Below are 22,272 nucleotides of genomic sequence, written 5' to 3'. Positions count from 1 at the left end.
GGGCAGACGTGTGCAGCACTGCTTTTTTTCCCTCTCTGCCACGACTAGTCCTGCTCCAATGAAATTAAATAAGTCCCAGCTCAGTGGTTCCTGTTGCTCTATCTTTCTTAATATTCCCCAAAGGTTCCCTTTTTTCCGTGAAATACTAAAAATGAGTAAACTGGTGGGGAGTGTGGGAGCATCCGAGCAGCCCCTCCTCGGCTCTGTCTTTCCTCCAGCACAGACGTAACCTGCCAGCAGAGGTATTTTTATATTAAAGCACTTCTTATTAATTCCCCCTCTCTCTCCTGTCTCCCCTGGGTGTTCAGTGCCGACTGTCACCATGGAATCGGAGCTGGCTCCCCATAAATCCATAGGCGGGCAAGGAATGAGCTTCCCGGGCTCTGGCATTTGTCACTTCGGGGTGTTCCAACGAGCCCGGTGGATTTAAGGGGCGTTTCTGGGGATGGTTGGGCAGGGGCAGGAAAGCACAGAGCGCCAGGCAGTAACGGCAGCGAGCTGGAAGGGATCCCTGCTCCAGCCAGGCTGGGGCTCCAACCCTGGGGAAGGGCTGGCCATCGATGTAGAGGTGGTGGCCACCAGTGTTGAGAGGATGGTTACCAGTGTAGAGATGGTGGCCACCAGTGTTGAGAGGATGGTTACCAGTGTAGAGATGGTGGCCACCAGTGTAGAGATAGTGGCCATCAGTGTAGTGGTGGTGGCCACCAGTGGAGAGGTGATGGGCACCAGTGTAGAGGTGGTGGCCACCAGTGGAGAGGTGGTGGCCACCAGTGGAGAGGCAATGACCATCAATGCAGAGGTGGTGGCTATTAGTATAGAGGTGGTGGCCATCAGTGTAGAGTCCATGGCCATGAGTGTAAAGGTGGTGGCCACCACTGTAGAGGCAATGACCATCAATGTAGAGATGGTGGCCATCAATGTAGAGGTGTTGGCCACCAGTGTAATGGTGGTGGCCATCAGGGTAGAGGCGATGACCAGCAATGTAGAGGTGATGGCCACCAGTGGAGAGGTGATGGCCATCAATGCAGAGGTGGTGGCCATTAGTATAGAGGTGGTGGCCATCAGTGTAGAGTCCATGGCCATCAGTGTAAAGGTGGTGGCCATCAGGGTAGAGGCAATGACCAGCAATATAGAGGTGATGGCCACCAGTGTAGAGGTGACAGGCATCAGTGTAGAGATGGTGGCCATCAGTGTAGAGGTGATGGCCATCAGTGTAGAGATGGTGGCCATCAGTGTAGAGAGGATGGCCATCAGTGTAGAGATGGTGGCCATCAGTGTAGAGATGGTGGCCATCAGTGCAGAGGTGATGACCATCAGTGTAGAGATGGTGGCCATCAGTGCAGAGGTGATGACCATCAGTGTAGAGAGGATGGCCATCAGTGCAGAGGTGATGACCATCAGTGTAGAGATGGTGGCCATCAGTGTAGAGGTGATGACCATCAGTGTAGAGATGGTGGCCATCAGTGCAGAGGTGGTAGCCATCAATGTAGGGGCAATTGCCATCAGTGCAGAGGTGATGACCAGCACTATTGCAGAGCAGGGTAAAGCCCCCCAGGGGATGGCAGACGGCCGAGGCAGTTTTCACGTCGAAGAGCAAGAACACCAGGAGGCAGCGCTCCAGCTCTTCCTCACTCATCCCTCCCAAATTGTTCCTCTGCGAGTCGCCTTGGCTTTGCTCCCGTTGCTGATGCCTTCAGCCCACGTTGGGAAATGCAGAGTGTTTATAAAGCAATTTGGGATTTGGCTTGCTTGGCTGAACACTTCAGAAACTCATTTCGAGTCGAGAGTTGCATCTGCAGCGGGATGGGGCCGGGACTGTCCTGGCACAGGGGAAGGCTGCGAGCCGTGCCCGCGCCACGGGTCGGGGTGGAGAAGGACCTTTGCATCTCCCTGAGCCAGCTGGATGGGCTGTCCCTGCTGCCCCTCGGCTCTGGATGGGGTTTGATGTGCCATCAACCTGCCCGCTCCACCAGCCGGTGGGACGGAGAAGTTCGGGAGGAGAACACAAGTGTTCCTTTCTGAGCTCGCTCTTCAGCGGTGAATGAACCGGCACCCGCCTCGAGATGCAAATCTCCTGCCTTTGTTTGTGGCCCTGTGATCCTCAGCCTCCGGATGGTGCCTCAATGCCCCCGTGGAGCGCGGAGCTCTCCGGGCGGGAAGGCGGGAGAGGATTCGCGTGCCCCGCGCTTTGTTCCCGCCGCTGCCGCCCGAATGGGGAGCGATTGAACGGCAGGCGAGGAACGAGGAGAAGCGAAATTGTTGGGCTCTGCCATGAAAAGGTTCTGCAGGTGGTGGCTGAATGGGCTCAGGTGCTGCATAATAGGTATCAACCGGGCTTTATCTCTGCGTTGGCAGCTCCTTATCCGGCAAGAAAACTCTGGTGTGCCGGCGCGGCGGTCGCCGGTTGAATTAATTCGGAGCGGTTATTCATCGAGGGGAGGAGAGGAGCACCTGGGCTGCCTTGGAGGCTCTCCCGGGGTCTGAGGAGCAGTGGTGACACGTCCCATGTGGTGGTGCCACCACCCCGGGGCTGAGCCGTGGCCGCTCTCCCTGTGCCGGCGCTTGTGCCGGCTCCATCCGCTGCCTCCTTTAATGCCGTCCCTCCGTAAATGAAGTGGAGAGATGGGAATCTCATCAGTCAAGGGCTGCAGGCTCCGCTCTCGGGGTTATCTCAGCAGCTCAGATAGGCAGAAATTTGAGGATTTTCCTCTAAACAACCCTTTGCCAGGAAAACAGCTGATCTTAACTCGCTTTAGGGCTGAAATCGAGCCCGGTTCCAGCGCTAATCCACTCACTGCATTTACAAATGTCAATTTGGGACCAATTCAGACCACGAGCAACTCGCTGCAATGGTTTCCTCTGGGGGAAAACAAGCGTTTGCCGGGGAATGGGGAGGGCTGGGGGAACTCCTCTGGGTGCAGGCAGGTCATGGAGGTGGCTGTTGTGTAGCAGAGCTTAAAACTTCACGGGTTTACGTGCAGGAAAATACACTGTGGTGGAAGGAGAGTTTGTGCCTGTCGTTATTTTGCACCCTCTTAATTCCGGTTGCAGAAACCCGAAGGGTTTTATCACTGATTTCCAAGCAGGAGTTTGAGTGCTTGGATCCTAATCTTCAGCAAATTCACATTTGACTGCAGCCCAGCTATTGCAGAAGATAGGGAGCGACTGGTTTAGGGGGAGATCGTGTTTGGAATTGCGGTTGCCTCAGGTCTGCATCCAGCTGGGGTGCTCAGGGACGTGCTGAGACACCTGAACAGGGAAAACCATCCCTGAGGAAGCAGCTGCTGCCCTAAAATCCCCACCACTCGTGTCCAGCAAGGCTGTTTCCAACACAGCCAGTGATGAAATACTTTGGAGGACGCTGTTGTCTTTCCCAAACCCACGAGATATGGGGCTAGTCCTGTTCCTGCTTTGCTGCTTGACCTGAAAATTGTGCTCTCTGCCCACGGAGGGATGTGGAGCTTTTGGCTCAGGAGCAGGAGGGACCTTTGTGCTCATGAGCTTCTGAAGTTTGGGTTTCTTCTGGGTTTTGTAGGCTCATGGAATGGTTTGGGTTGGAAGGGACCTTAAAGCTCATCTCATTCCACCCCCTGCCGTGGGCAGGGACACCTTTCACTGTCCCAGGTTGCTCCAAGCCCCGTCCAACCTGGTCTGGTGTCCCTGCCCCTGGCAGAGAGCTGGAACTATACAGCCTTAAAGGTCTCTCCCAACCCAGCCATTCCATGACTCTGTTCCATGATTATTTTCATCCAAAAAGGACAAACCCCGTTATTTTCCAGGGGACAAATCCAGCCCAGTGCTTGGCATTCCCGGGGCTGCAGGAACCGGGCGAGGGCAAAGCTGGGGGAGAGCAGAGGAATTAAACCCTGTAACTTTTAATTTGGTAACCAGAACAGAAGCAAATTAACAGCTGCGGGCGCCGAAGGCTCTGTAACGAGATGTGTGTCGGGCACTTGATTTCCCAGGCACAGGTATCCAGTCTCTTCCTTCCAAAGTTGCCCGTAATGAGCGTGGGTGGATACAGAAAAGCAAAAAAGCCCTTTTTTTGTGGGCGGGAGTCGAGGCAGCATCCACCCACGGACTCCATTATGATATTCAAATGTCAATATATTTTTAATTGGTTTATATCCCCCCCTCCCCCCCCATCCAGCTGCCTTTGGTAATTAAGGCTCTGTAAATAGATTTTACTGTAATTGGTACGAGAAGGAAAATTGGAGGACATTGTACAGTGCATCGGGTTGGGCTGTTCTTTTTTTTTCTTTTTTTCTCCCCCCCTCCCTGTCTTCCCTCTTTTGACTCATGTTACATCTGTGAGCATTGTATCCTCGGGGGGGTGGGGGGGGGGAAGAGGCGGGGGAGCCGTGGCCAGTTTTGCACAAAAAACTCTGGAGCGAGAGGCCCAGGTGGTTTGCTCATGGCTGGGACACGGGGAAGAAAGAGCCAGGAACCAGCCCAGGATACCCCTGATGGTGCTCAGCTCCAGCACCAAACTGGGGAGACCCCCCAATTTCCACACTGGATCCCACCTGCCTCGAGATGTGGCCAAAGCTCTTGTGATTGTTTATAATTCCAAGCCGCTGTCTGTTGTCATTTGGGGACGTTTCTTGCTGTAAACTGTGTTTTTTCTCTCTCCCTCTCGCTGTTCTTCCAGCCTGTGCAAAGGACGGACTCTCTACTCGGTGGTGAGAGACGCCAAAATCGTCCTGGACGTCAACAAGACGAGGCAGATAGCACAAGAGATCGTGAAGGTACCGTGGGGTGGGGGCAGCCCGGCACTGGGGGGGGTCTGCATCCAGCCCAGATCCCAGTGGGATCACCCTGGGCAGTGGGAGAGAAGCAGCCAAGGGTTCTGGGCAGGATGGCCCTGCTTGGCTCTAAAATCCAGGTCTCCTCGACCTCCCTCCCGTGCTTTGTGTGGCACCAAGGCCTCCATGGGGTCCCCGTGACTGGGGCTCATCCTGGTCGCTGCTCCTCTTCCCTCTTGGAAGCACAGGCCTTGGAGCCCAGCTTTGCTCTGGGAATGAGTTGCTGGTTGGATATTCCTGTCCTCTTGTAAAAGAAAGTAATAACCACGGAATTCCAGAATTGTTTGGGTGGGAAGGGACCTTAAATCTCATCTCATTCCATCCCCTTCCATGGGCAGGGAGACACCTTCCACTATCCTGGGTTGCTCCAAGCCCCATCCAGTCTGGCCTTGGACACTCCCAGGGGTGGGGCAGCCGCTTTCCTGGCCACCTGTTAATAATTCCTGCTGTTAATAACCTGCTGTTGGTCCGAGGTTTCCACGTCTCCACGGCAAAAGCATTCCCAGAGCCAGGGCTCCCGGCGGAGCCAGCGCCGTGGGGCCGGTGGCAGGACGCTGTGGTGCCACGAGGCAGAGCACACGTACGGTTCTGAGACCTGAAAAAGCTTCTCCTCTCCCAGAGATGACTCAAAGAGCATCTTTGACACTTCGGGCGTGACACCGGGGAGGATCCTCACATGGCAGGGTGGAGTGGCTGGGAATTTGGGTCCTGAGCCATCACAGCTCCCCAGAAGGTGTCTGCCACGGCCCCTGTGCCCCAGAGGTGTTGAGCTGTCTGCCAGAGTTGGGTTGTGCTGTGATTCCAAGCCTGTTTATCACCAAACCATACCAAAAATATTTGGCACATGTCCTACCCTGTGCCCTGCTCAAGGTCAGCCAACACCTCCACCCCAGAGCCCAGATCAGCTGGGGCTGAGCTCACATTTAACATATTTCTATGGGGGGGAAAAAAAATAAAAATAAGGTTTTCTGGCAGCTCTTCACCCCCCTTAAATATTCAGATCTGTGTTATAAACCAGAGTGTGCAGATCCTGCAGTAGATCCTGCATGGTGCCATCCCCTGGACGGTGCTTAGGCTGGCTCTGATTGCCTGTTTTGCATTTTATTTACACCCAGATTCAGCCAAGAGCAGATTGTTTCTAAGCTTTTTAATTTCAATTCCTCAGATTCTCCTGAAGTCTCTGGCAGGGGAGCCCAGCCTGAACCTCTTTGCTAAGCCAGCATTGCAAGGGGTGTCTCGGAGCCACGGCCTGAGCTGGGGGTGTCTGAGGCACCAAGAGCCTCTTTCCCTTTCATTTCTACTTCTGATCCCTATTTTCCTCTTTTGAGATCTGGATTTTTCCCAATGAGGCATCACATAGTTGGGCCTCATATTTTTCCCCCCTGACTCGTGCTCAGGGCTCTCAGCTCCTGGGTGTTCCCAGAGGGAGATCCTGGCTCCGTTCAGCCCCTTTCCCTGGGCGGGTTCATTGCTTGGTGTGGGTTTTTTGAGGACGAGGATGAGAGCGTTGCCTCCTGCAGCTGGTGTGTGTTAGGGACAGCTTGGCAACCTCAAACAAGGGGTGTCTTGGAGCCACAGCCTGAACTGGGGGTGTCTGAGGCACCAAGAGCCTCTCTCCATTTCTACTTCTGATCCATATTATCCTCTTTTTAGATCTGGATTTTTCCCTCTGAGGAAACACCTGAGGCCTCATATTTTTCCCCCCTGACTCGTGCTCAGGGCTCTCACCTCCTGGGTGTTCCCAGAGGGAGATCCTGGCTCAATTCAGCCCCTTTCTCTGGGCGGGTTCATTGCTTGGTGTGGGTTTTTTGAGGATGAGGATGAACCTCAAACTCTTTGTGGGGTTGAGAGGCACCACCAGCACTGGGGGATCCTCACCAGGTCAGTGAGATGGAAGCACCACCATGGAGAACATCAGCACCATCATCACCATGAAGCAAATCAGATGTGGAGCTGGCTGTACCCCCGACAGCATCCCTGTATCCCTGCATTCCTTCTCCCTGGAAGGACGGGATTGGGTGATCCTGTTTCAGCCTGCAGGGCACAGGGACTCTGTGTCCAGTCCAGGTCCCTGGAGGAATTAGCAGAGGTCCAAAGGCTCAGCTGGGTGCTGAGGCCGTGCTCTCCCTGTGCTCCAGAGGGAATTTCAGGCAGAGGGAATTTAGGACCAGCACAGTAACAGCCGTTTTGTTGCAGAAATAATTCTGAGAGGATTTCTGAGGCCTGTCACTGGAGAATGACTGCTTGTTTTGGAGACACGGATCAACCCTCTGAGTGGGTGGTCACGCGTTCAATCCTTTCTCTCTGTGCAAAGGCTGAGGGAATTTAAGGCAGGAGAGGTCCGTGACAGCCCTGGCACTGTGCTGTGACCCAACCACTGCTGAAGGTTCCCAGCCTTCCCACCTCTCCACACCAACTTCCAGCAGATGTTAAGGATGTTTTGGTGGCCTTGGTGTGGAGAAGCAAAGGAAAAGCCCAACACCTCAGTTTGGGTGGGCCTGGGCCTGCATTGCCCAGAGGAGCTGGAGGCTTTGGCACTGCCACCCCATCACAGCAGTTGTTTGACTTTATCCTTTGAATCCCGGTATGTGATGGAAGAGCTGTTAAGCTGATTGGATTAGTGCGTGCAGGGGCTCTCCTTATCCCGGGGTTCTCCAGAGGCGAGAGTGGATTTATCCAGGGATGGATGCCGGCAGAGGGAGCTGCCTTTTCACACACGCCCGGCAGCCGAGCAAAGGAAGGCGTTCCTGGGCCCGGAGTGTTTTCTCCCGGATCATCCCAGGGGTGAGGGTGGCAGGGCTGGAATTTGCGGTGGGATCTCTGTGGAGCGAGGTGAGGGATTTGGGTTTGGCTCAAGGCCTGGGCTGTGTCTGGTGGCCACGTGGAGATGAGTTCCCACCCGGCTGGGTGAGGATGGGAGCAAAGTCCCTGCTGCTGCTCCGTGCTCCCAGCACCCTCAGCCCACGGGAGCATCCCCATGGAACTGGGATCCACCCTGTCCCACGGATGCTCCTTGCAGGAAAAATGCTGGAATGCTGTCCCTCGCTCAACCCTGGCACTTTGTGAAGGTGACAGTGACATCTGAAAGCAGGTTTTTAAATCTCATCATTATTTCATGTGCTGGGAACTGGGGACCCCTAATTAATCCCAGTGCCTGGAATGGTCCTGACATCCAGCTGCAGCTGGAGCAGCTCAGAGCCAGCCACAGCCTCCCTTGGCAGAGGCTCTTCAGGATTTGACTGCTACAGGGTGCAGAGAAACCCCTGTAACTTGGCGGGTCGGGGTGTTTTCAGTTTGCCTTCCCAGTTTTTCCAGGCGGTGGAATTTGGATCGCGTCCTCCAGCCCCCCATCGGCCACCAGCTGAAAAAACGTGCTCTTCCTCCCCACCCTGCGCGGTTAATGGTGATAGATGAAAAGATCAGGCCTAGGATGGATGGATCCCCGTGGAAATCCAGCTAATAAATCCCCCTTGCCCGTGACAGGCAACCCATCACTCGCTCTTAAGCAACAGTTTGCCGGCCTGTTGGGCATCGATCCTCCCGCAGCCTCCTCTACATCAAGTTTTCCCCTTAGTCTGCTCGGGAGAACGAAAAGTGGGCCAGCAACAAAATCCCCGAGGGAGCCGGGATGAGTGTCTTTTATCCCCCTCCCCGTTCCCAGCGCCGGTTACCCCGCGGAGCCGAACATCCGCCGCGCGGAGCTGCCGGCGGTCGCCTTGATTTGCCGGCGCCGAGCGAGGAGCGCTCGGATTTTCCCACCCGTGGCCTTTTTTTTTTTTTTTTTTGCATCATTAGCAATAATTTTAATTAACCGCCGACTCGTTTTTTTCCTGGGGGAAGGGGAATTAAGGCGAGGGCTCCTGCGAGGAGCTCGTTTCCGGGCCGATGGGGCCGGCGTGCGCGTCGGAAGCGCCGACGGCTCAGCCGGGGCCTCGCGTTGACTTATTACCCTCCTCTCCCTCCTCTCCGAGAGAGAACGGGGGCGAAAACATCATCATCATCATCCATTTCCCAGCGGAGGATTTTCAGGGAAGTGGCTGCTGGTGTGTGGCTCGCCGCTAATTTTTCTCGCGTAATCAATTAATCAGGAAGATGAGTCGCAGCCGAGACGCCCACGCCCGTCCCCGCCAGCACCGCACGATGCCCGGCCCCTGCCAGGGATCCCTCCACACACCTGCCCTTCCTGCAGGGGTGTTTTTTGGGATGTGTGGCTTGGATGTGCCGTGGCAGCCCCGGCTCTCCCTCAGGGGTCCCCCCGCTCGGGTGTTATCCTCTGGGTCTGTGCCGCCCTTTTAATTTTGGGGGGTTTTTCTCTCTCTCTTTTCCCTCCTAGGGAATGGGTTACCTGCACGCCAAGGGGATCCTCCACAAGGACCTCAAGTCCAAGAATGTTTTCTACGACAACGGGAAGGTGGTGATCACCGACTTCGGCCTCTTCAGCATCTCGGGCGTTCTCCAGGCGGGCAGGTAGGACCTGGCGTGGGGGAGACACCAGAGTTCCTCCCTGTGCCCTGCTGAGCTGGGCACGTTGGGAAGGAGCCCATAAAGCCCTTCTGTGCCTTTCTGTGTCTGCAGCCTTGGCAGGCAGGAGTTCAAGGTGCCTTTGAGTGCCCCGGGGCTGTTTGAAGCCCGTTGGTTTTGGTCAGTAGGAAGGAACATGATGTCCTGTGTGAGTCTCTGTGTCTCTTGGACCCAACCTCTTCCCATGGGATGCATCATTTCCATGGCCAAACCACCCTGCAGCCGTCCTGGGGATGCTCCTCAGGCTGTGTTTCTCTCCGGCAGGTTCATCCCTTGGCCTTTCCCTAACATATCACGAAAAATCCCTGGAATCTGCTTCATCTCCTGCCTGGGTGAAGTGGTTCCATCCCTGTGCTGTCCCTTTACTGCTCTGGTGACATTTTGGGTGTCACAAACATCTGGCCGTGGTGTCTGTGCCGAGGACACAGAGAAAAGCAGAGCCAAGCCTGGGACATTTCCAGCACTGTGACATTTTTGGGGTCTCCGGGGGTTTAAATCCAAACCAGTTGGTAAATGTTCCTTATGAAACTTCCTTTTCCCGGCGCTCTGGGGGGTTTTCCAGCTGTAGGCAGGGCAGGGCAAAAGAGTTTCAGCAGCTGGGGAAAGGAAGAAAAGCAAAGCTGGGAGGGGGGAAAGGAAACAGAAGTGGGGGGGGAAAAGAAAATGGAAAATAAGAGCATTGCTGACTTTTCCCACCTTTTTCACCAAACCCTTCATGTCAGAAGCGGCACAGGAAGGTTTCCTCTGTGGAAATGATATATTTTTCCCTAGTTCCCATGTGATGAGGCCCAAGGATTAGAGGAGAAGGTGGTGGCTGCTTCTCTCCATCCCCTGCTGCTCGTGGTGGATGGGCAGCCAGGCTTCCCCTTCTGCCTGCACAAATATCATCTGCTTTGGCACAGGCTCAGCCAAAAGCTTTGGGAGTCCGAGAAATCCCATCCAGAGTGGGTTTTGCCTCTGGTTTAGCAGCTGGGCAGGGGGTTTGGGGCTCAGGTCCTGCCAGGGTGGAGGCACAGCTCGTTCCGGCAGCGGGAAGAGGATTTGGGCAGAAATGTCCCGAGTTTTGCCAGGAATCTTTGCTGTGAAGGTCAGAGATGCTCTGGAGGGGAAATGAGGGATGAGATGCTGGGGGAATGGGGTAGAGGATGAGGTGGGCAATGCGTGGCCATCCCTGCTCAAGACCGGGGTGTCACCTGGGGGGTAAAGTCCAGGGGATAAAATCCAGGGGATAAAGTCCAGGGGATGAAGTCCAGGGCAGGGAGGATGGCCAGAAAAGCAAGGCTGGACAGAAAACGAGCAGTGTTTGGAGAGAAAAATTGAGAGAATGAGAAAATCTCTGCCCTGAGGGGCTTCCAGCACGGCCGTGGGTGGAACATGCTTTCTGCTGAGGGAGAGCTGAGAGAAGGCTCTTCAAACACCACGGATTTTGAAGCAGCAAATGTCTGCAGGTCAGCTTTGCAGGGTGGGTTTTCTGCTGGTTCTGGTTCCTCCAGAAGAAGAAGAGTGGTGAAGCCCAATTTTGGGTCCTTGGAGGCTTGGACAAACACGTGTGGAGAAGGCAGGAAATTCTGCAGGTCAGGTTAAGGGTGGTGACATTTCAGCTGTGAATGAACTCCAGACCAGCCTGTTCAAAGGGTTTAAAATACTTTCTGCAGAGACCTGGTGATTTGGTGGCTTCTCCTGGCGAAATCAGATTTATTTCTCTGTTATTGAAATGTTATTTGGCTTGGGAGGGCTGATCTCTAATTAGGAGGAGCGTGAGGAGCTCTTGCTTTGCCTTGGGGGTGACTTGTCCTTGGGGGTGACTTGTCCTTGGGGGTGACTTGTCCTGGGTGGGGACTTGTCCTGGGTGGGTTTAGAAGCAGCTCAGCAGGTCGAGCTCTCTCCTGCCCGTGGCAGTGGCCATGTGGGTTGGGCAGTCAGGGCAACTTTTGTTATAAAACCTGAAATTCCTGCCATTAAAACACTCTTGGGATGACATTAAAGCTCAGCCCCCGTTGCTGGAAGCTCGTAACTCACAGCTGAGTGCTCAGAGCTCTGGGAGGGACGATGGGTGGATCCAAACCCCGTCCTTGGAGCATCCCAAGGCTGAGCCTGAACGCCCCTCGTGGGATATCACAGCCCCGAGCTGCTGAAATGAGCACAAATAAAAGCTCCGGGAGCAAAGCCGGCCTCGCTGAGAGGTGGTGGAGCAGATCTAAGCGCTGCCCACTCCATCCTGCTCCCCGCTGCCCGCCCGGGGCGGGGATGGCACACACCGGCAAGGACGGGGCAGCTCCTCCGCATCCTCCCTAATTGCCCAGGTGCTTAATGCTGGCTTGTAATTAAGAGCTGTGCGGGCTGGAGGATGGCGGGGGGAGGGTTGGGGAGGAGCTGAAAGCCTCCCCTCTGTGCCAAAGTGCTCTTTTCCCGGCGGCTCCCGGGGCCGGAGCCGCTGATTGCGGCCGCGGCTCCGTCACCGCGGGGGGAAGAGGAGCCCTCCAGACCCCAGAGGGGGCAAGGAGGCCTAATCAGTGATTCCCCGGGCCATCAGTGTCCTTCCCTAAGGAGGGGGGTCCTCCTCTGGTGGCTGCCAGGTTTCTAGGGGATGCCTCGGGATGGGGATGGCTTTGGAGACAGGAGGATCCGGCCGTGTGGGAGAAGTTGTGGTGGGAGCTTGTCCTGCTCTGAGGGTGGATGGAGGTGCCTCTGCCTGGGTGGGGACCCCTGGGCTCTGGGATTTTGGCCCCAGGCTGACATTCAGGAGGACAGATGTCCCCCCAGCCATCCTTATCCCTGGGCATCCCTGGTTTTAGGAGGGCTCCGAAGCACAAACGGGGAGAAATTCCTGACAGAGGCTCTTCCTTCTCCATCCCAACATGACGTGGGACAGTTTTTGTTGCCTCTTGCTGCTGAGTTTGGGCTCAGACACACGGTCAAGCTGCTTAATGTGTCACCCCCAGCAGCGATTCCTGCCTTTTCTCCCTGCCCAGGGGCCGTTTTCAAGCCAGTGGTGCATCCTGGAGGATGTAAAGGATGAAGGAGCAACCAACATCATCCTCAGCTGTTGGCCAAAGTGTTTATACTGAGCAGGGGGAGCTCGAGGAGGTGGAGGAAGGACAGCTGAGGTTAAATGAGGGGCTGTTAATAAAGCCAGGCTGCTCCTGTGGGCGATGGCATTGGAGGCTTGGGCATGAGGATGGGCTGGAGGGGCTGTGTGGGGGCCAAACACCTGAAAACACCCATTTCCAGGTGATTATTTCAGGGTGGGTTTGCTCGTGGTCCCCAGTCAAGGGGAGGTTCAAATTTGGAGTGAGACTCTCCCTAAATCTTCAAATCCTCCTGTTGTGGTTAATGCATCAGGGTGGCTCCAGGCAACAGGATCTGGAGCATCCTGGGCGTGCCAGCCTGGCATCATCTCCCCCCTGCATCCTCCTGGGGTGGTACCAACAAGGAAGTGTTGGGATGTGGGATGGGGACATGGAGAACTGGGGACACAGGTCCTGTTCTGAAATCAGAAAACCCTCCTGTTGTGGCAATGGACAAGGGTGGCTTTGGGCAGCAGGGTCTGGAGCATCCCAGTTTGGGATGAGTTTGTTTAGTGGTCCCCAGTCCCACATTGCAGGGCCAGCTCAGCGTCAGCGCCGGGGGAATTCCCCCCCAGCAGTGCTTTGCCCCCGGGGCTTTGAGGGTGTTTTGGTGCAACAGCCACACCAAGAGCCCTGTCAGACCCTACATCCCCCTCAGCTCCCCCTCCCCACCATCCTGTGCTCAGATTTTGCCCTGCAGCCTGGCAGGGATCAATGCACACCCGTCACGCCGACGTTCCTCAGAGCGAGGTTAAAACCTGACTTTGCGAGGGTGACAAAGAGAAAACCAGGCTCAAACGCTGTGGGCAGAGGGTGGCAGGGCTGGGGGGGCTGCCTGGCAGCGGTGACGTGCCCCCCGTGGTACCCCTGGCTCCGTGTTCCGGCAGGAGGGAGAACAAGCTGCGCATCCAGAACGGCTGGTTGTGCCACCTCGCCCCCGAGATCATCCGCCAGCTCTCCCCGGACACCGAGGAGGACAAGCTGCCCTTCTCCAAGCACTCGGATGTCTTTGCACTGGGGTGAGTCCTGTGGCACGGGGGTCCAAAGGGCTGCAGAGAACTGGTGGGGACGGGGACACCGCCTGCTTGTCCCAGAGCCGAGGGGACGCTGCCTGTGGGAACCCCCCAGGCTGGGCTGGGAGCACCTTCCTGCTTTGAGATATTTGGAGTGAAACCCTCCCTACACCATCAGAGCCTCCTGGTTTGGCTGGGGACCAGGGTGGCTTTGGGCAATGGGATCCAGAGTATCCTGGCAGTGCCAGCCTGGCATCATCTGTCCCCTGGATCCTCCTGGGGCAGGTACCAGCCAAAAGGTGCTTGGATGTTGGATGTGGATGCAGGGGGTGGAAGACACAGGTCTGGGAGCTCCTAGACATGCTGATTCTCCCTAAATCCCCAAATAACCCTGTTTTGGTAATGGACCAGGGTGGCTTCAGGCAACGGGATCTGGAGGATCCAGAGGATGCCAGCCTGGCATCCTCCTCCTCCTGGGGAGGCTACCAACAAGAGGGTGCTTGGATGTTGGCTGGGATGCAGAAGGAAGGGGGTGCAGGGGTTGGGGACACGGGTCTGGGAGCCACTGGATGCCCTGATTCTCCCTAAATCACCAAATCCTCCTGTTTTGGCTATGGATGGCTTTGGACAATGGGATCCAGAGTATCCTGGCAGTGCCAGCCTGGCATCATCTGTCCCCTGCATCCTCCTGGATGCAAGAAGGTGCTTGGATGTCAGCTGAGGATGCAGAGCTCTGGGAATCCCTGGACACCCCAATCCTTCCTAAATCACCAAATCCTCCTGTTTTGACTCTGGACCAAGGTGGTTCTGGGCAACGGGATCCAGAGCAAAAAGATGCTTGGACAATGGATGGGGATGCAGGGGGTGGAGGCCACAGGTCTGGGAGTTCCTAGACACCCTGATTCTCCCTAAATCCCCAAATAATCCTGTTTTGTAATGGAGCAGGGTGGCTCCTGGCAACAGGATTTGGAGCATCCTGGGAGTGCCAACCTGGCATCATCTCTCCCCTGCATCCTCCTGGGGCAGGTACCAGCCAAAAGGTGCTTGGATGTCAGCTGAGGATGCAGAGGATTGGGGTTGCAGGGCTGGGGGCCCCTGGACATCCCAATCCTCCCTAAATCACCAAATCCTCCTGTTTTAGCTATGGATGGCTCTGGGCAACAGGATCCAGAGAATCCTGGGGATGCCAGCCTGGCATCACCCTCCTCCTGGGGGGGTACCAAGAATAGCTTGGATGTTCTCTGGGGATGCAGGGGTGAGGGACAAAGGTCTGAGAATCCCTGGACACCCCAGTCTTCCCTAAATCACCAAATCCTCTTGTTTTGGCTGTGGATCAGGGTAGCTCTGGACAACAGGATCCTGGGAATGCCAGCCTGGCATCATCTGTGCCCTGCATCCTCCTGGGGGCAGGTACCAACCAAAAGGTGCTTGGGTGTCAGCTGAGGATGCAGAGGATGGGGGATGCAGGTCTGGGAATCCCTGGACACCCCAATAGTCCCTAAATGCCAAATCCTCCTTCTTTGCCTGTGGCTTAGGGTGGCTCTGGACAACAGGATCCAAAGTATCCTGGGGCTGCCAGCCTGGCATCATCTCTCCCCTGCATCCTCCTGGGGGCACAAGAAGGTGCTTGGATATGGGATGGGGATGCCACAGCTGGAGAGCACAGGCCTGGGAGCTCCTGGACTCCCAGATTTTCCCCCTCACCCAGCTGCAGGGAGGGGCTGGTGGTGCCTGTGCTACCAAAAGGCCAAGAAAAGGAGAATTCCTGAGTCTCCCTCAGCGATTCCTGCCCTTTGTCTGCCCACAAACCTCCCTCGGGGCAGGAGCCCAATCCCACCCCGACAAACCTGAGGATTTTCCCTGGGGGATTAATTTTCTCATGGATACCTTAAAGGCTGGGGGGATTAGGGTGCGTGGGCCCGTTAGAGGAGGTGATACTTCCATCAAACCCAGAGTAATTACAGCCAAAAGGACCTGCTTGGGGTTTTTTTTTTACCCTCCTGAGGCACAACTTCGGCAGGAAAATAAAGAAGGAATTAAGGGGTCGTACGGAACGGAGTGAGAGTGGGTTGCTGAGCCTTGATTTGCCCTTTTTCTCCTCGAGTGTGAGCTCTGCCCGTGTGTGAAGCACGAGTTTCCTTAAAAGATTAAAAGATTTTCCCCCGTTTTCCCTCTTTCTTGTTTCTGCTGCCCTCGGTTAAGCCCTGGAGGCTCACGGATGATCCGGAGGGTTATTTGCTTCCCACGAAGGATTTGTGGGATCAGCGACAGCAAGAGGAAAAGAGCTTTTTAAAGAAGGCAGAGATGTTAAAGTAAAGCGTGTGAGGGTGGTGCAGAGCAGGGGGCTGAGGCTGGTGGTGTGTCCTCACCAAAACCCGAGAGATCCCATCGATAATTAACATTTTGACACAGAGCAGCATCCCGCTCCCCGGGGCACCTCAGGAAACACAGCCCAAATATTTTGAAGGCATCCAGAAGCGGGAAGGGGAAAACTTAATCCCCAAACTCCCAGCTAGGAACTTGAATGAAGGGGTTGGATGTGCTAAATCCGATCGTTAGGTGCGTGGAGGCACCTCCGGAATCCCCGAGCCTGCCCACAGGATCCAGCCCTCCCCAGCCCCCACCTCCTCTGCACCCACAGCACCAACGTTACTGCCACGTTATTCAAATTTTTTTGGAGATTTACAGCCAAACTGGGCGTGTTTTTCCAAAATCAGAAGAGCCGATTTCCAAAATCAGGGAATGATCTTATGTTTATCAGACCTCTTCCGCCAGATTTTTTCCACCCTGATGTCGTTTTAACCCTGTTTCTTGCTGCTTTAACTGGTCATGACGGCATCCCTGGAAGGGAAAAGCAGGTCCATGGAATTTGCCTTGGACAAGAGGGGCGGCACCGCGGGAGTCGGGGCTCATCCAGCCTCTGGATGCCAGAAAACGAGGATGCAAAAAACTCCCAGGCGGAAGCGGGGGCGGAGGGCCGTGGGGGCGGCTGCCAGCTCAGCCAGAGACACCGTTGGTTTGGGATATTCCCTTGGATCTGGGATTCCTGGCGGAAGGGAGGGCTCGGTGCAGTGGCAGATGGCCGAGGGTTCGCCTGTGCCATCGCCCGGTGAGGGCACCTGGGACGGTTCTTGCCACGGCTTGGACGGGTTTTTGTAGCTTGGAAGAAGAAAAAGGGGGAAAACCGGAGTGCAAGTGGATAGTTGGGCTCGTCCTTCCCTGGAGGGGTGTCGGGAACACCAGCCCAGCAGCGGGATCCCCCACGGGCAGAGGGGCAAAGCGTCACTGCAGCAGGGTGGGAGATTCCCACTGGATGGAACAGGATGGCTGGAGGCTCTGCCTGGACCTCCAGCAGCCCCTGTCCTCCTTCCCATAGGTTGGGATCATCTCTGGTGTGGATCAGGGCTTGCTCTGGGTCAACCCCTCCGTTTTCCATCCGGAAAATAGGAGAGGTGTCACCTCCATAACGAGGGCTGAGCCCCTCCGGTGTCATGAAGCGTCTCCTGGATGTCGGGGATTTTGGAGCGGGGAGAGATGGTGGGGGTGGGTGCAACGGGCAGACATCCCCACACCCCAAAATGCCTCCCGGCTCCTCCATCTCCCTCTAATTCCCGTTGTCTCCCCCCAGCACCATCTGGTACGAGCTGCACGCGCGGGAATGGCCCTTCAAGACGCAGCCGGCGGAGGCGATCATCTGGCAGGTGGGAAGAGGGATGAAGCCCAACCTCAGCCAGATCGGGATGGGCAAGGAGATCTCGGTAGGTGGGGGGGGGGAGGCGCTGCAGCTCCATGGGGGGGTGTGGGGAGGGACCGGTGCGTGTCCTGGCTGCTGGGTCCCGGGAACCCGCACATGGATGTGGTGATGGAGAAGGGTCCTCGTGGGATGGGCACATCCCCTCCATCCCAAATCTTCCCAAGGATGTGGTGATGGAGATGGGTTCTTGTGGGATGGGCACATCCCCTCCATCCCAGCCCTTCACAAAGATGTGGTGATGGAGACAGATCCTCATGGGATGAGCACATTCCCCTCCATCCCAAATCTTCACAAGGATGTGGTGATGGAGACAGATCCTCATGGGATGAGCACATTCCCCTCCATCCCAAATCTTCACAAGGATGTGGTGATGGAGATGGATTCTTGTGGGATGGGCACATCCCTTCCATCCCAGCCCTTCACAAGATGGAAATGGTGTCCCCATGGGATGGACACATTCCCTCCATCCCAGCCCTTCACAAGGATGTGGTGATGGAGACACGGCCTCATGGGATGGGCACATTCCCCTCCATCCCAAATCTTCACAAGGATGTGGTGATGGAAACGTGTTCTTGTGGGATGAACACATCCCCTCCACCCCAAATCTTCACAAGGATGTGGTGATGGAGACAGATCCTCATGGAATGGACACATCACCTCTATCCCAGCCCTTCCCAAGGATGTGGTGATGGAGTTGGGTCCTCATGGGATAGACACATCCCCTCCATCCCAGCCCTTCCCGAGGACGTGGTGACGGAGGTGGGGTCCCTGTGGTGTGGATGTTGGGCACGGGGGTCATGGTGGGCGAGGGACTGGCTGGGTTTGCTCACCCCCCCACCCTGTGTGGCCGCAGGACATCCTCCTCTTCTGCTGGGCCTACGAGCAGGAGGAGAGACCCACCTTCACCAAGCTCATGGACATGCTGGAGAAACTGCCAAAGCGCAACCGCCGCCTCTCCCACCCCGGGCACTTCTGGAAGTCGGCAGAGTAAGTCCCTGCCCCTGCCCAGCCTTCCCTATTCCCAGATTTTACTGTTGGGGGGATGCCCTGCCCCTGCCCAACCTTCCCTATTCCCAAATTTTACTGCTGGGGGGATGCCCTGCCCGGGGGTCCCTCCTCAGACCTGCAGCTTCCAGGTCTCTTCTTCTCCCATGGCCAAATCCTGCTCTGTTCCACCGCTCCGGCTTAGTCACATCCCTCTGCTTCAGGGAATGCCATAAATGACTCCCCAGCCAGGGATTCGGGATCTGCCCTGTTGGAAACAGCAGGAAAAAGGCAGAACAATCACTTAGAAACTCATTTTCTTCCCTTGAATTTGTCATATTGTGACAAACAGAACCAAAAGTCTCACCCACGCAGGGCTTGCATTCACGGGGGGGGGGGGGGGTGTTTTTTCTTTCTCCCGGACTGTGGAGGCTGGAAATGGGGATGGAGGGAGGGAGAAGGATGTGAGCTGAGGGAGAGGATGCTCCAAGCATCCCTCTTGCTCCTCCCTGAAGGTTGGAGATGCTCATTTCTCCTGCTACATCTGATAAGACCCTTCCTGGCTGCCTTATCTGTGCGGCGAAGGCGGGCGGCCCCAAGGTTACGGGCACACTGGAGTGTCCCCTGTGCCACCTCCTGTCCCCACACGGGGCTGAGCAGCACAAAACCCTCAGTCAGATGGCCCCTAGATCACCTTGAACATAAGTCATTAATTAGGGGGGGAGTTAATTAGCAATCCATGCTGGGAGCAGGCACCGGGGTGGCTCCGGCAGCCGGGCAAGGGAAGCTGAGGGTTGATGGCCCCCAAAGCAGCAGGTTGTGGAATTGCTCCGTTGGGTTGGGGAAGGTTTTTGCCATCACCTGCCATGGGCTGTGGCTGCCCTGCAGCTCCTTCTTAATTACCAGCCCCCTCTTAATGATCAGCCCCCTGTTTTGCTAAGCACAAGTGGAGGGAGGATGTCTCAGCTCAGCGCTTGTTTTCCATCCGAGCTGATTCCTTCCACAGGGACTCAGCTCTGGCTCTTGATCCTGGTCTTGGCTTCCCTGTGGGGTCCCTGCTCACCCGAGCTGGGTGTGGTACCCAGGGCTCTGCCACCCCTGCACCAAGGGAATGGGGGACACAACCCCCTCGGGGGTCCTGGACACACAGGGATGGGGGTGAGGTGTGTGGAACCCAGCAAACTCCCTGGAGATGATGCACCAGCAGAGCCCAACCCAGGCTGGCACAGGGCAGAAGTTCACAGAATCCCAGGATCAACGAGGCTGGAAAAGCCCTCTGAGATCATCCAGTCCACTCTGTGACCCAACCCCACTGTGTCACCCAGCCCATGGCACTGATGCCACGTCCAGAGTGTCCCTAAACACCCCCAGGGGTGGTGACTCCACCCCCTCCTGGGCAGCCCCTTCCAGTGTCCGATCACTCTCTCTGGGAAGAACTTCCCAGTGTCCAACCTGAACCTCCCCTGGTGCAGCTTCAGGCTGTGCCCCTTTTTGGGAGGGGGCAGCTCCACCCAAACCTGGCTGAGGAGTTTTTTTTTGCCGTGAGCCGCCCCACAAAGCCCGCGGTGCCAAAGCCAGCCCCGAGTGCTGACTCGGCTCGTTGTGTCCCTCGCAGGCTGTGACGGGAGGAGCCGAGGGACGGTGCCTTCCTCCCCCAGCACTTCTCCTCTTCCTCTCCGCTTCCCACCCCGTGCTGCGGAGGAGCAGCGGGCGCCGGGGGCCGACGGCGGGACGGGAATGAGACGGGAATGAGACGGGAATGAGACGGGAATGAGACGGGAATGAGACGGGAATGAGACTCTTCCCCCGCACGTTTCGCCCCGGGAAGCCTCTGCGAGGGCCGGAGGAGCCGGAGCGGCGGCCGAGCCCCGGGAATGCCCGGTGTGGTGGGATGGGCTCTCCGCGCACACGGGGTCGGCCCTGGGGTCGGTTCCCCACCGAGCAGGGGTGACCCACGAGGCAAACGACTTCAATTTTGGGCTCCTCTGACCCCACCCAGCGCTCACGACGCTCGGCTGGGGGAGGGCTTGTGTTCTCGGCTCTCCGTGGGTTTATTTAATTTCCCTTATTTATTGCCTTTATTTTTTTTTTTTTTTTTTTTTACGAAAAAAAAGGGGGAATGTTGCTGATTCCCGAGTTCAGCACCGGAGCCTGCCGGGGCCGGGGAGTGCCGCTGCTTTTAGCCGCACCCCCCGCGGGGAAATGCATCTGGAGGAGCCCCGCTCCCCCCACGGCCCCTCGTGGGCGGCCGTGACCTTTCACAAGTGGCTTCTCTACCTCCCAGCCGCGTCCACTTACGATTCCCCCCGCGGGTCTCCCTCCCAGCGGGACACATCCCCGCATTCCCGCTCAGTTATCCGCCCGCCCCGGCGTGTGGCTCATCAGCCGGCCTTGACCTCTCGCCCTCCCCGCCCCTGCTCCGCTCTTGCCTTCTCCTCCCTCCCCAAATTCCGGGTTTGGGGGCGTTGAGGGGGCTGAGCAGAGCCGGGCTCGGGCTCATTCCCCTCTCCCGTGGCCTTCCCTTCGCTGCTGGAGCTGGGAATGCCAACAGGCTCTGGTTGTACAGAGCCTCTCCCCTCCCAGCCCCGCACGTGGGACGATCCCGGCCGAACGACCCGTTTTCCCCCTGCACGTTCATCTTCCACCTGCCAAATCCCAGCCCTTCCCGAAGAAACGCTCCTCGGGCAGCAGCTCGGGGCTGGTGTTGCCATCGGAGCGCCGTGTGCTGGCATTTCCCTCTCCCACCAGCTCAGGTGGCCCCTCCAGCCCGTCAGCTGAGCTGCCGAGCGCGACAGATGATGGCAAATTGCATTTCCAGGCCCTTATTGAGCATAATTGCTTGACAGGAACCATCCTGGATAATTCAGTTGGAGCCTCAGTTTGGCTTTAATTTGGAGACACGACGAGGCTGCGCAAACTAACCAGCCTTGGTTTGTTTGCTGCTCTCCTCCAGCTCTTCCTTGCTGGTGTCTGAACCACTTCAGCATAAGTAAAAGGAGATTAGAAACCTAATTGGAGCTGGGATGAGACGGCACTTTAATCGTGGGGGCGTGCACGAAGGTGCTTTGATGGCTTAAAATTCCCACACGTGCTGATGTGTGAAATCTGAGGTGGGCAGGAGCAGGGTGGGGGTGAATCCAGCCCCAGATGGGGCACAGGGTGGGGCTGGAGGAGTCTCCTGCTGATGCTTTTGGGACATGTGCAGTCACACCGGAGCTGGGATGAGGCAGGATCGCCTCCTTCTGCCTTTGGTGCTGAGGCCAAGTGGGCTGAGCAAGGGAGGGCAGGATGAGCCCCTGTTTTGGGCTGATTGCCCCCTGCCCCAGCAGCACAGGCGGTTTGGGGTGCCTGAGTGAGGAGCATCCCCTCGTGCCATGGATGCAGGAAGATGCTCTGTGGCTGTTCACCCTCTGCCTCCTCCACATCCCGCTTTTTCCCTTGCTAACACCCCCCCATCTTCATCCCACCCCAGAGCAGAGCACCAAGGTCCTCTGTCACCCATCCTGCCCATCCCAAGCCCTCCTGCTGCCTCCCCCGTGCCCGTGCTCGTGCCATAAACGTTGCACTAAAGCCTCAGAGTCTCTCTGAGGTTTCACCAATGCCTTCACCTGGGGTGCTCCTGAGCTCTGGGGCAGGGAGAACACCCCCTTGCCGCAGGTTTTGGCTGCCAGGGGGGCACGGGGAGGTCTCACCATGAAATCACCGGGCCCCAAAGCACGTTCAGGTGGGGAGGGGTCGCTGGAGAAAGGTTGGTGTCCTTGTGGCTCCGTGGGTTTAGTTTCTGAGCAGGAAAAACTTACCTTTCTTGGTGAGGGGAAGGTGTTGGAAGGATGAAGGAGGTGATGCCACGGGTGCTGCTCGTCCCCAGGGGTGGCAAAGTGCTGTGGCCTGATGGATGTGCAGGTTTCTGGTGGAAGGGACAGTGTCCATCCCGAAGGGCTTGCTGTGGGTTTGCTCCCTGCGCCCCAAGTCCTCACCTGGCCTGGAAAGTCTCACCTTGGCACATCCCCCTGTGGGCTCTCCCAGCTGCTGATGGGCACCTGATGGATTTTATGGGCCAAGAGTCAAGGAAACAAGGGAACTGGGCAGTGTGTTGGTTTGGTTGGTTTGGTGTCAGGTCCTCACAG

General features: G+C 56.6%; 1 protein-coding gene across 1 annotated transcript in view; it reads left to right on the top strand.

The window, feature by feature from the left end:
• KSR2 (kinase suppressor of ras 2) overlaps positions 1–21,157 on the top strand; it is a 43,032-nt gene extending 21,875 nt beyond the window's left edge. Inside the window, exons 9-14 of the mRNA XM_039388484.1 lie at positions 4,652–4,748; positions 9,139–9,272; positions 13,282–13,413; positions 17,036–17,165; positions 18,015–18,148; positions 19,761–21,157. Coding sequence (XP_039244418.1) covers positions 4,652–4,748; positions 9,139–9,272; positions 13,282–13,413; positions 17,036–17,165; positions 18,015–18,148; positions 19,761–19,767 — 634 coding nt within the window. The 3' untranslated portion in view covers positions 19,768–21,157. The remainder of the gene's footprint in view (positions 1–4,651; positions 4,749–9,138; positions 9,273–13,281; positions 13,414–17,035; positions 17,166–18,014; positions 18,149–19,760) is intronic.
• The last annotated feature ends 1,115 nt before the right edge of the window (positions 21,158–22,272 follow it).

The sequence above is a fragment of the Pipra filicauda genome, unplaced genomic scaffold (assembly GCF_003945595.2).
Source record: "Pipra filicauda isolate LSUMZ 115617 unplaced genomic scaffold, ASM394559v2 scaffold656_size334665_pilon, whole genome shotgun sequence".
Classification (NCBI taxonomy): domain Eukaryota; kingdom Metazoa; phylum Chordata; class Aves; order Passeriformes; family Pipridae; genus Pipra; species Pipra filicauda.
The sequence above is the reverse complement of the archived record's forward strand: the minus strand, read 5'-3'. Positions and strand labels throughout refer to the sequence as shown.